Source organism: Myotis myotis, unplaced genomic scaffold, assembly GCF_014108235.1.
Source record: "Myotis myotis isolate mMyoMyo1 unplaced genomic scaffold, mMyoMyo1.p scaffold_m19_p_7, whole genome shotgun sequence".
Lineage (NCBI taxonomy): Eukaryota > Metazoa > Chordata > Mammalia > Chiroptera > Vespertilionidae > Myotis > Myotis myotis.
In genome coordinates, this window is record NW_023416379.1 from 52,661,541 (window position 1) to 52,675,105 (window position 13,565).

The window sequence follows — 13,565 nt, forward strand, 5'->3', positions numbered from 1 at the left end:
TCACTTACATGCTTTGAATATTCCCCCTGAATTATAGGTCAAGTCTGTTGTTTAGCCTAAGATTTATTTAGCAACTTCTTCTCACATATGAAATGATGGTCATTAAGAAAGATATTGGCCAGAACAGAACTGCTGGTGAAGTACATTTTATTCATCATCTTTATCAGTATTCTGATAAAGACAAGTTACCTTCCTGGGTATGTTCCCTGTAAACTACACTCTTGTTTGAATGTGCAAGTCTTGTTCCTAACGTTTAATTTTAAGAAGTTTGAATGTTCAGCTTATGTATTTGAAGAAATCTTTATATTAAAAAATTTTAATACAAAAGCTTTCTAGCATATGAGAAGTGGCTAAGGCTATTTCTTATTTAGCATATTGACTGCCCGGTGTCACTGCCCCCTTTTAAGTGTGTCAGGTTGGAAACCTGACACGGCAATGCTATGAATGTGCCTGCAGAGTCACAGGACTTTAAAAGTTGAGGACAGCAGAATGTATTTCCTGGTATAGGTATTACTGCAGTCATACCAACAGACACAGGAGAGCTGAGAGGCAGAGACCCATACTTACCTAAATTATCTCTCTTTTATGAAGGAAGGAAAATGCTAGTAAAATAAAAACAAAAGGAAGCTGCTCACACCTACTTTGAAAACAAAATTAGGATTATGTAGAATAAGATCCAAACAGAATACAAAGCAAATTGTCACTCTGTGCCAAAGTAGAAATCACCTTGAGCTACTTCCTTCCCTGAGTCAGGCAGCTGAGAAATTATACTAGAATTAAGTTAATTATTTGTTTACTGAGCAGAGTGAATCACTTTACCCACTCTATTTTGTATTAAAAAAGTGCTTTGCTGTACTGTGTCTTGCTTTTGTATTAATTTAAATTAATATATTTACATTTATAGTCATATTTGACTTACTATATAGGAAATGCATATTTCCCTTTAAAAACATAACAAAATACATTTTTAATGTTTTTTCTTATTCATAAGATGTATTCTAAAAATGTCATTAGCTTTTTAAAACTGGCTTGTCTTTTAAATCTTGATTGGCTTTTATATCACAAGATGAATTATACTTAGCTTTTAGGAACTATTTGTTAGTAAAAAAAAAAAAATGTTATCTTTGTCTACATAAAATGACAAGTAATGTTATCCTTCTTCTTTGTTCAGTATTTTCCAAAAGGTCAACAGTTTAAATAAAACATTTGTTTAAGCTCACACTGAGAAATCTTTCCATGTTACAACAGGCTTTTTAAAAATATTTTTTTCATGCAGTTCACCTGATCTCTACTTTAAAGCAGATGTGTTTAAACTATACTTTTATGGAAACATGGTGAAGTGTGGTTGAGTGAAGGCACTCTTTCAGGAATCATAAAATTTGGTTAGCTACACAAATGAAAATGTAGGCTAAATATTCACACTTTCATGTTTTAAATAAGGAGTTTCGTATCCATAGTGTTGAGAACCAAGTCTCATGCTTGGAAGTAACAGAAATTCAAGGTGATAAAAATGTTAAATAGAAGACCACATATCTCTCAAGCATCAATGCTTGACTGAAAAAAGAGGGTATAACATGAAAAGATCACTTCCTTTATTTTGGGCTCCCAAAGTCAAAGGTAAGATTAGAACCAATATTCAGTCTATCACAAATATTACTACACTCAAATGCAATAATGCACGAACAACAGCAAAAAATAGCAACACTGCAATACTGCATAACTTTTATGTGTTTTACATCACTTTCCCCACAGCCACTGAAGGTTCCAGCCTCAGTCTGAAACACGACCTACATGACCAGCTATAAATAGTTAATAGTTCTGCTTCTTTGGAAAAGTACTGTTGTGGCATTTGCTCATTTTAGTAGATAGCACAAGGTAAAAATAAGAAAAACCACATGGACCCACAGCTGAGTTTTTTGACAATAAGGAACAAAAACAGACCAAACGCAGGTGTGATCAGAGCTACTGCTTTGTCTTGAGAGGCTGCCATCTATCTCTGGGTTAGAAGGCTGATGGCCTGTTCCGTCTCCCAGCCTCTATTACAGGTTTTCCCATCTTTGAGAAACAAGATCTGTGTCCTCTGCAGATGAGGTACATTTGACCTTTCCCATTCCTCCCTGGTCTCGTCCCTAACTGCGGCTTGGATGGAAATAGCCAGCTCACAGTAAGAAGCTGCCTGCTCCTGGTGGGCAGGAGGTACGTAATCAAAATACTTCCCACCAAAGCAGGCTGTGGTCCGAAGGTGCCACCTAGCGCTACCACCCAGCGCTGTGATTCTGCACCAAGAACTCGAAAAGAGGAAGCAATCCAGAGCGCCTCTGGGAAGACCGTCTGCCTCCACAGCAGCTGAGGAACAAGACAAGCTCAGGAGCGTGAAAAGAAGCTTGAGAGCATCACATGAATTCCCTACCCAGCTTCGGCCAAGCTGCCATTCGTCTACATTTATGAGGAATGTTTATATCCACACCGTCACTATCAAGAACAACAAAAACAACGGTGAGTGTGGCAGGCAAAAACCCCACAAAGGGGCTAAAAACATACCTTGTTTTTTCTGAGTATTTCCATGTCAAGAAGTCATTCTTTTCTCTTTGGCTCAATAAGCAACATTTTATTCAAAATTACAGACAATAGTTACTCAGTTCCTGTGTTTATAGAAATAGAACTGAGGTTTCTATGCATACATGGAATTTTAAGGAGATGAATATAATCCCACATTCCAAGGGACAAGAAGTCTGAAGATGATTAAATTGAAAGATTCAACACACAGAGCTACTTTTGTAACTTTGTATATTCTACAGAGCAGAGCAAAACCCTCAGGGCCCCCGAGGCTGGGGAATGCTGGGGTCTGACTCAGCACAGTCACTGCGAAGCAGTGCAAAAGCTTTTGGGGTGTTTTAATGACAGAACTCAATTAAAAATGAAATACTTTCAAGAAATAGCCTCGTTTCTTTATAAAATACAGATGCATAAACTCAAATTCAGGAAGGTACTCTAAGGTAAATGGGTTTGATTATCAATAGGTTATTGAAGTTTCAGGTAATTGTTACGTGACTTCCCCCACCCCCACCCCCCCATTAATCTGCTTTAAAAATCACAAGGATTAACAAAATATAGTATTTCTATATTTTGGCTGAAAATATAGAAACTGTGATCAAATGGTTTGAATCTTTCTCATCTGTGCTCATTATTAACAAACATTCCAGTGCTATTATCCAATGACTCATTTTTTAAACACACTCTGACTTTTTAAAACATTTTCTTTTAAGTTATACTGGATCTTGTGACATTATGAAAATCTCTTTCTCCTCAGACTCTGTGTGATAAATTTTCACCTGGTTAGAGTGTCAGCACTCTGAGAATTCTGCATTTGAGGGAGGCGTTAGCGCATCGCCGTTACAGCTCTTACGGAAAGACACTCTTGTCTAGGCACAGCAGGTGTGTTTACATGAATGATGACTTGATTTAAGTTCACAAGGGATTAACTTTTTTTTTTCTTGCTTTTGATTTTTATTATTTTGTACATCCTGAATTTTAGGGTTTAGGTTTACACATCATTGAGTATCTAGGTGGTTCGCTTAATCTGAGCTTTTGAACTTCAGATGAACCTGGGCTGAAGTTTTAAGTTTGTAATGAAACCTGAAACTAAACAAGCTTTCCCTGGTTTCAGTTTAATTGTTGTCGTCTTCATAACTTCAGGGCATAGGAAACATGTGTGTCTGGCACATTTTAGAAACTAGTGATGTTTTTTAAAGGCAAGTCTGCTATGTGCACTCTAATTGACACTTGGGGCACAGCTATTCTGCAGTTGCTATACCAGAAATCCTCAAGGATCCTTTCTTGAGCCACTTCCCAGGCCCTATTGAGCCACTTCCCAGGCCCTAATTTTCCTTCTGCACCTTCGTCCTTAGTTTAGCAAGTTCCTCTTCTAAACTTTTGATATGTTCCTTCAGGGTGGCCTTGTCTTGCTGGGCTTTCTGACTGGCTTGGCTTCGTGCTTCTTCAATCTTTCTTTCATACCACTTCTCCATCTGGGTAGCAACAGCCTCAAAAAAATACTGGGTGATCTCCAGAGCTTGGGAGGTGTCTCGAATGTGAGAGGCAGTCTGCTCGCTGCCTGTAGCTGGTGGTGGCTGCCCGCAGGTGGTGCTGGGTGCTGGTGGCTGGGCTCGATGCCTCGTCTGCCCACTTTTCCCAGACTTCTTGGTTTGGGTGCCTCTGTGGACACAGGGCCCAGCCTGCTGATCACATCTGGCTGCCTCTTTTAAGGGCAGCAAGGCTGTCTGGACCTTGACACTCCTCAGTCGGGAGCCTGTGCAGTCGGAGGAGGACAGCTCCTGCTGGAGCCTGTGGGCGGCCGTGGAGCCGAGTCCCTTTTCCTTGGGCCTGACCACCCGAGGGGAAGTGTCAGAAGCTGCGACTGGACCTGCTGTCACCACTGATGGATCCACAGCTGGTTTGGGAAGGAAAAGACAAGTCAGAGCGAAGCCACAGGCACAGTCACATGGCTGTAGGTCGGCCTCTGGGAGCCCTGAGAGCCCTGCAGACCGCCAGCCTTCCCACTCCCCAACCAGCGTGCAGCTGCTGCTCTGCCTTCCTGCCCCTTCTCTCCTGATGACCATCTGGCTTGTCAGGCTTTCATGGATACTGTGTTAGCCATGCTGGTGGCATCTAAGCCAAAAAAGGTGCTGGCCTTTCCTTTAGCCTGTCTCAACCCGCTCTGGAAGGCTCCGGGCACCATTTCCTGACGGCCAAGGATGGCACAGCTCACCAAGTGTCTCAAAACATACCTGGGCATTTACCAATGAGAATGAGTATCCCTTTCCACACCACAGCCCCAGGAACTGGTTCCCTGAGCGAAGCTCCAATTGGGAAAGGCGGTCCCATCCCCCGTTCTCAGAGCTCCACACCAAGCTCCAGAACTAGTCCTCGCATGAAACATCTGCCAAGGGTTTTCGCCATTGTCATGAGCATAAAGAAGATAAAACCACAGTCCCAGAGATGGCCTGTGGTAACATAAGACACTCAACATACCAAAACCCCCCTGGAAGCCTAATTTCGAAGTCTCTGAATGTCCTTAAAGCTATCACTGTGGGTAATCTCTGTGGCCAATGTAACGATGCTTTGCAGAAGCATCTCTGACCTAGCACCTGAGGCAGCTTTAATACATGATGTGCACTCAACGAGGTTTCACAGAGTTGGACGAAGGTAAAAGGCCAATCACAAAGGAGAAGAGGGGGAAGAGGTACCAGGGCAGCTGCTGAGGAGACAGATGTCCACTCATCATCCCTCAGGACGGGGTCCATTCTACACCATCAACACTGTACCTGAAGCACTTGCTATCAATGATCAAAACAATTCTTTTATTCCTTCATTCCTTTATTCTCTCATCCACTTAGATGAGAGAGCTTTACTGCTGCACAGGACCTGGTATACAGCAGTGAGAAAGCCTGTCCTTGCCCCTACAGGTTGCTCTGCAATCCAGTTTTCCACAGCCCTATCCTATGGGCCGCCTTAGGATGCAGGAGAGAACAAGATTTAGGGGTTTTCATCACCTTTGGGTGGAAGGGCTCTCTCTCTGCATGAGGGTTACCTGTGGAGGACTCACACGTAGATGGCGTGGATTTAGCCCTAGAGTCTCCTGAAAGCTTCAGTTCCAGATTCTGAATCTTCAACATGCACCAGGTTTTTAATTCATCCACCAAGGACATCTGAAAAGCACCCACAAAATACTCAGGTGAATTTAATCCATGGTTAATGAATAAAGCATCAAGAATGGACTTTTAAACTATAATAGTTGGGAATACCATCTTGACAAGCCTCAACCCTGTGGGTAACCCCCCTCCCACAGGCCACACACAACCTCTTTGCTTGCCCTCTATAGACCAGGATTCACCCAACACCCAGGCTGACAGTGTCTGTAATCCTCATTAAGTGACTTAGAGCCACCTTCAACTCAAACACCCAAAGCTTCCCACGTCTTCCCAATTAAGCAGTTCTGCCTGCTTAGGAGCACGGGCTCTCAGACACCACAAGTGCTCATTTTAGGTCTATTGTCCCGAGTAGACCACACACTCGAGGGCAGGAACCAGATCTTGTTCAATAGAGGAATGGCCCAATGAACACACCACACACAGACATGCTTCGGGGCAGACGTCACAGTTCCCCCAGCATGTTCTAGGAACTTTTCAGTCCCCACCTGTTGCCGGCATATTCAGCAACAAACACGAACTAAACGGCAGGTCCCTTCCTATTGACTTCATCGCAAAGTGATGCAAATGACGTGCTATGTGCTGCAAACCCTTTTAGGGGACCCCAGCCTCTGAGCTTTCAATGATAGGCCTCCGTCTTTTCATTCCAAGGAGAAGTGTGGTAAACCACCAGGTAAGGACTGACAGGTACTGGTTTTCACCTGGCGTTTCTCGCCCTCAAGCTTCTCTGTGTCCGAGTGCTGCTGCAGGCGGCTCAGGCACTCTGTCCTCTCAGCTGAGAGTCGCTCGACCATCAGCTTGTCCAGAACACGCATCTAGGATTCAATGGGCAGAGTGCATGGCTGAGATGACCTAAGGATGGACCCCTGAGTAGGGGACCTGGGGTACCAAACAGGGACCAGAGAGAAGGCAAGCAAACCCCCACCCTCATTCTATTCCATTTCCAAGCAGTATTCACGGAACTCTCACTTTTCGGAATTCCAGTCAGGATTCCATGTCGCCAATGTTTCTTTTTCTCGCCTGTTAAAGTCCCTAAGGGGTTTAAGAGATTATGAATGTACAGTAATTATAAAGTTTAAGCCAATAAAGACCTTGTAGGTAAAAGAATTTCTATATTTCTCAGAACAGTGTTTCTGTGACTATGATCGAAAAGAAAAATTATTTCTTAAAGTATGGAGCTATTCTCCCCCTTTTATTTTTTAAAAATATATTTTTATTTATTTCAGAGAGGAAGGGAGAGGGAGAGATAGAAACATCAATGATGAGAGGGGGAATCATTGATTGGCTGCCTCCAGCAAGCCCCATAATGGGGATGGAGCCTGCACCCAGGCATGTGCCCTTGACTTGAATCGAACCTGGGACCCTTCAGTCCACAGGCCGATGCTCTATCCACCAAGTCAACCCAGCGAGGGCTATTCTCCCCCTTTGAAATGGTAGTGGCTGCCTAAGAGGCAGTGAAAGCAGCTGGGTGCTCAGGGCATTTATCCAGCCAGTGCACAAATCCTCCTGGTGCTTCACTAAATATGGCCAAAGCGAGTGTGAGGAAGGCTGTGGAGGGAGTTCATTCAATGGGACTGATCAGAGAAGAAATGACTGTCACCACCTCTCAATCACATACCCTCTGGGTCCCCTCTTCATCCTGACACTTCCCACAGGGCCCTAGGGGCCAGGAGGGCTGAACCTTCCCTTCTTTGACAGGTTAGGGTCCTTCAGCCTGGCCTACGGGATCAGGCCAAAACTGGCTCTCCGACATCCCCCGAGGGGTCCTGGATTGCAAGAGGGCACAGGCCAGGCCAAGGGACCTCACCGGTGCACAATCGGGGCTGGGGAGGGACTGAGGAAGGGCTCCAGGGCGTGTCTGGCCCAATTGGCCGGACCCCAGCAGCAAGCTAACCTACCGGTTGACTGTCTGCCCCCTGGTGGTCAGTGCATGTCATAGAGTGGCTGAGCAGCCTTAGCATTCATTAGCATATTACACTTTGATTGGCTGAATGGCCGACAGGCCAACCAGACACTTAGCATATTAGGCTTTTAGTATATAGGATATTATATAGGACTAGAGGCCCGGTGCACGAAATCTGTGCATGGGGCGGTTGGGGTGTGTGGTTCCTCAGCCCAGCCTGCACCCTCTCGCAATCCAGGACCCTGTGTGATCGGGCCTAAACTGGCAGTCGTACATCCCTCTTGCAATCTGGGACCGCTGGCTCCTAACCACTCACCTGTCTGCCTGCTTGCCCCTATCCACTTGCCTGTCTGCCTGATCGCCCCTAACTGCTCACCTGCCTGCCTGATCGCCCCTAACTACTTGCCTGCCTGCCTGATTGCCCCTAACTGCCTCTGCCTCGGCCCCCCACTGCCGTGACTTCGTCCAGAAGGATGTCCGGAATGACATCCAGAAGGTCGTTCAGCTGTCCGGTCTAATTAGAATAGTATGCTTTTATTATTATAGATTGGCCTGGACTCTTTAAAAAGTTAGTATTATGCGGGGGAGGGGGAGGGTGGAGCTGAAAAAAAGAATCAGGAACTGTTCTACAGTAAAAGAGACCCCAGAGATAACACAAATGCACAAAAGATTCACTGGATCCTGGGCTGATATCTATATAATAAAGAGCTAATATGCTTATGGTTTTGACACCCTCACGCGTAATGACCGATTAGCAGGAGGCTGCGTATGCAGCAGGCGTGGGTGGGTGGGGACTTGCAGCGTCGGGGACTTGCGTGAGACTCGAGTCCCCACCCCAGCGCCGGGCCCAGGGGACCTGAGGCTATGCCCCTCTGAGGCCACGCCCCCCCCGCCCTGGCTCCAGGACATGAGGCTCCAGGACATGAGGCTACGTCCCCCACCTGGCGGGGCTTGACAGGGGTGGGGCTGTACGGGTCTTGGTGTCGCCCATTGAGGGTGGGGCTGGCCGGACACTTCTAGTATAGAGAAAGGGCAAATAGCAATATTAAAATATTTCCTCTAATTAATTCCCTTTTAATGAGCACGAATTTCGTGCACCAGGCCCACTAGCAGGTATATATTACTTTTATAAACAGAAGCATAAACATGTTCTTTAAAAGTTTAAATAAGCAGGCTTCAACAAAATCACATAGGCAGGCCCCTTCCTGTCAGCCCACCCACATGCTCAGGGCAGTTTGCAGAACAGGAGGTCTGCCCAGGTGTCTCCCATCACGTTTTCACCAGAACCCCGTGCACGAGGAGGCCGGGTGCTCACTTACCTGGTGCTGGGTCTTACTCTCCATGTGCCCCAGCTTTGTATTCATCTTATCCTGAACCGATCCCAGCTCCGCTTTGATCTCCTCCACAGTCGCCTCCAACTGATTCTCCAGCTTGTTGATTAGGGGTTCACATCGACAGCCATTGATTGGTGCCTAAGAGGGAAACAAAAAAGGAATCGATCCAACTCATCTGAATCCTTCCAAAACTGAGGTCTGAGTGCCCATCATGTGCCAGCCAGCACAGCAGGGGGTGCCGAGATGGAGACAGGCTCAGCCCTGTCCTTACTGTGGAAGGTCCCGCAGGCCCAGCGTTGTGTCCAGGAGGCCCCAGGAAGAATCAGAGGGGGTAACGGAGCCCCAGGCTGCTTTTATCCTCTGGGCCCTCAAGATTATCTAGTCACCGAGGGAAAGCGCAGAAAGATCTGTGACCACCCCTGTCGGCCTGGGCCCAAGCAGCAGGAGGGTCTCACTGTTTAGGCGGGGCGGGCCACCTGCCTTCTCCTTAAAGCTCATACCCACTTAAGACAATGCCTAAAGTGGACATCAGCCCCCAGATATGGTGCTCGACAGGCACCCTGCTGCAGGCTGTGGTCCCACGTCCGACGGGGCTCGGCAGGTACCTGCATCACTTTCCCGTCCTTGCCCCGGTACAGCGTGTAGAGCTGGTACGCTCTGAACTCATGGGGAGGGGGTGGGGGTGAACATCGATGCCTGGGCTTCTTTTTCGGGTGATTATGAACATGTAAATTCTTCTGGTGTCCAGGCTGCTGGTCTGCAGGTGGGGTGGGGTCGGAAAATGCTGACACCTGTGGGAGAGGAAGAGACAGCACCCTCAACACTGTGACAACCGCAAGACGGACCCCTGGCCCGCGGCTCCGTCTCACCCACTTTTGGGCAGAGAACCCCCCCGGCTTCATCTCCTGGCGTTCTACTTCAAGCACCACATTCCAAAGAAACGCATCAGCCAGCTAACCTGTGCCTGCCGCTAACCAGATTTACTGTCTGTGCTCTGGCTCCAAACCAGCCAGCGAGGGAAGGCGCCTTTTGGCCGTTGGGCATGAGGCTGTCCCAGGGCCCTCGGTCACCGGCTCCCAGCCATCTCTGGGCGGCTTTCACGTGCCTCCTGACCTTGGGCCTTGACTTTCTCCTCCTGTTGTCCTTTGCTCGGGGCTCTGGGGAGGCCGACAGGAAATCTTCTCTGGCCTCTTCTTTTCTGGGTGCAGCCTGGTCACTGCTAGGGGTGTCTCCTGCCGAGACACTTCCCTACAGAGAAAAAGAGCCCAGACACAGGTTCTACTCGCCCCCTTGGCTTTTTTCAATAATGCTGTAAAATTCTGTTTGCAAGACTCCATCCACCACAGGACCCATGGGAACCTTTGCCGATGACAAATTTCAGACACAGGGCACTGCTTGGTGGTCTTAACTGGCCACGTGCGCTTTTCCCAGGCAGTTGAACGTTTGGCTTTTACTTTATTTGTTGGGTGTCAAACTAAACACTCTCAGACCTGATTCAACGTGAACTTCAAGAATCTCAGCATTGGAGATTTCTGTTCTTTTACATCTCAACAAAACACCACCCCCATTCTTTGCACGTGGATCCTCAAATCATAGCAGAGAGAACCCTCTGAAATGGAAAAAACATGTTTCTGGTCCTTGTGAGAACTTTATAAAGTAATATTTACAACCAAAATAGGAGAAGAATGAGTACTTGGTATAAAACTTTATGTGCCCCAAGTTCTCTCTCTCTCCTAGTCTTCCTACTGGGAGTGGCCCAGTCCAGGGCTGCTGTGTATAATAGTGCGAGCTGCACACGGGCACCTGGCAAGGGGGTAAGTGGGCACTGGGAACTGAAATCCAACTCAGACCCTAGTCACCATATGCGTCCCTGCTGCCCAGAGAGCATCTTTTTCTAATTTGCACAGCCTCAGCCCACTGCCTAAGCGGACAGAGAGGAAGCAGCCTTTGCCAGTGGTTCTCAAAATGCGATCACATCAGAGCCCCCGGGAGGACTGTTCAAACAGATTGCTGGGCCCCAGCCAGAGTTTCTGATCAAGCGGCTCTGAGGGGAGGCCCCACACTCAGAAAAGCCCTTCTCCACATGACTACGGGCGCAGTGACAGAGAGGCAGTGCTGGCCACAAGGTAGCGCAAGGCCACAGACACACGGGCTAGTGACCAGCATATGACGGTGCTGGGAAGTATGGGCAGCACACACGCAGGAAATCCAGGAGGAGTGGAGGACGCGAAGCCAAGGAAACAGACTGGCAATAGTCTGAGGGACCCCAGCGAAAGGAAGAGACCAGAAGACATGGCAGCCGCCAGATGAACCCGGGGTCGGCAGTTCCCACCCCGAGAGCAGCTGGAGCTGGGGAGGGCGGGAGGGCTACCCCCACCTTGCTTTGTGCCACCTCATCTCTTGGCACAGACTGAGCTCTCCTCTCTTCCTTGAGCCTCTCTCTCTTTTTCCTCAGACTTCGCCCACGACTGAAGCGCAAGACCTGAAGGAGGCAAGAGGCATCATTACAACTGGTGCAGCACAGGCGAGAGAGGATTCTCCTGGGACCTGGCGCTCTGACTACAGGAACTTCCAGCCCAACAGGGAGACCAAGCGTTCACATCGACCACCTCAGACCTCCTGCAACGCCTCCTGCTGGGCGCTTTACAGACCCAGAGCTGGACACAGTCCCTGCCCTCAAGCAGCTTCCAGTCGATGACAGTAACAGGCATTTGTGTGCCAGGCCAGGGCCACCACGTCGGTGTGCAGGCTGTGCACTGCCAACCTCCAGAGAGCACCACTCACACAGGCAAGAGACGGGGATATGAGTGGTGCCCCCTGGAACTGTGCAGTGCAGCAGTCCTAGGCTGGCACAGCCTCACTCACTAGCTTGGTACACTGGACCCAAACTACCCATCAGATTTTCTCTTGGTCAAACCATATCCAAGTCATGTATTTGATTAAATAATATTGAGATACATCTATGACCCATGGTATCCACCATGAGGCAGGAACCTCTTCCCCAAAAGGAAGCGTTTGGTCGACCCCTTAGAGAGGGGGAATGGACACAGGCAGGTACATGGAGTCCGACAGGCCCAGGGATGGTACCCAGCAGCTGTAGAGTCTCTGGGCAAGTTATCTGACACCTCTGTGCTCTATCTTCTCAAATGTAAACACAGGAAGAGTTACTGGGATTAACCAAGACCAAGGAGATGGCTGGCGCACCTCGGACCCTCAGTCACTGTCGGCTGCCTCCATGCCCAGAGGATGCTTAACCAGAGTACAGATGGAGACCAGCTCTGGCCCAGCCCCACGCCCTTCCGCCAGCCCCTACTCCCACTTCCAGGGTTCACCTCCTTTCACCAAGGAGGTCCAGAAGGTGGAAACACTTTTCAAGGTCACACTGTCTTTCTGCAATAAACATGTTATTGTTCTCTTATATAAACAGACAGGGCTCTCTGAAGTTCCCCAAAGTATTTTTCATCTCAGTTTTAGACTTTGTTCTGTTCATATGTTCAAGTGACACCATGACAACAAAAAGAACCTTTACGGGCAGTGGGTATCACATAAAGGGAAAACCCCTGACAATATCTGCCTGCAGATAAACCTCATTTTTAAACCCTCTTCTCACCCGATGAGCCAGCATTCTGAAAGTCTAGGCACCCCCTGGGCCATGGGATTAAAACTTTTTCTAATATGAAGATGATGTGGCCCTTTTCACTCTCATTCTCTCCAGGGTGCACAGGGATTTACCAGGGGCTGCATATGTGGTCATGCAGCAGTCAGCGGGCAGAAATCAATGAACGCTGCTACCTTCTAAGTAAGATGGACCGTGAGGAGATCTGCACAAATGTAAAACAATGCTGCTCTTCTCAATTTTTCTGAAAGAAATTTTTTTCACAAGATAATTCTATTTCTACTAACACAAAATGGACTTCTAATTTGTAAATTAATAAACACCTTTAATATTTCTCAAGTTTAATTTGAATTATGATAACTACTGATGAATAAAATTTACATAAACAAAGCTCCTTGTTGCCTCCAAAATATTTTAAAAGGGTCCTTAAAGCAAAAGTCTGAGAACCACTGTCCTGAGCCATTTCTAAAGCTAAGTTTAAACTAATTAAAAGCTGAGTCTGATAAAAAGGAAGCGACTCATTTAATGGACACTTACAACAGGATACAGTACTAGGTTCTGCCTGAAGTTCACTCTCAAAAGCACTATTGAATCATGTCAATCAAAAATGAGAAGTGACACTCAGAGGTCACCCAAGCTAAAAATAATCACCAGAAAAAATCCCTCCATAGGCCATGTTACCAGCCATTGAAAAATCATGTATCCACCAAATGAAATATCAATCTTTTCCCAATTCACAGAAATCAGGGAATATTGATCTAAAGGCTTGGAAAGAAACATCCTTGGTTCGGCTGTGAACCATCAAAATCCATGGCCGACTAAGGCACCAAGGCACAGGGATTTCTTATTTCAGACAAAACAAACAGGAAGGCTATTTCTGTAACAACAGAACAGCAGGCATATAATTTTATGCATATTCCAAAGTTCCTTCTTTGTGTTGAGAATAGGGTTTAGCATGTACAATTATATAAAATAAACTTTCAAAAGATGTCATCCTATATGCT

General features: G+C 47.0%; 1 protein-coding gene across 6 annotated transcripts in view; it reads right to left on the bottom strand.

The window, feature by feature from the left end:
* Nucleotides 1-3,058: 3,058 nt before the first annotated feature.
* The window catches only part of ANKRD6 (ankyrin repeat domain 6), a 156,077-nt gene continuing 145,570 nt past the window's right edge, over nt 3,059-13,565 (bottom strand). For 4 of the 6 annotated variants that reach the window (XM_036317722.1, XM_036317723.1, XM_036317720.1 and 1 more), the window contains 7 exons: nt 11,323-11,427; nt 10,059-10,193; nt 9,551-9,736; nt 8,931-9,083; nt 6,410-6,523; nt 5,591-5,708; nt 3,059-4,450 (listed from right to left, as the gene is read on the bottom strand). In XM_036317722.1, coding sequence (XP_036173615.1) covers nt 3,879-4,450; nt 5,591-5,708; nt 6,410-6,523; nt 8,931-9,083; nt 9,551-9,736; nt 10,059-10,193; nt 11,323-11,427 — 1,383 coding nt within the window. In that variant the 3' untranslated portion in view covers nt 3,059-3,878. The remainder of the gene's footprint in view (nt 4,451-5,590; nt 5,709-6,409; nt 6,524-8,930; nt 9,084-9,550; nt 9,737-10,058; nt 10,194-11,322; nt 11,428-13,565) is intronic. The other 2 variants (XM_036317724.1, XM_036317721.1) reach the window with 1 other exon arrangement.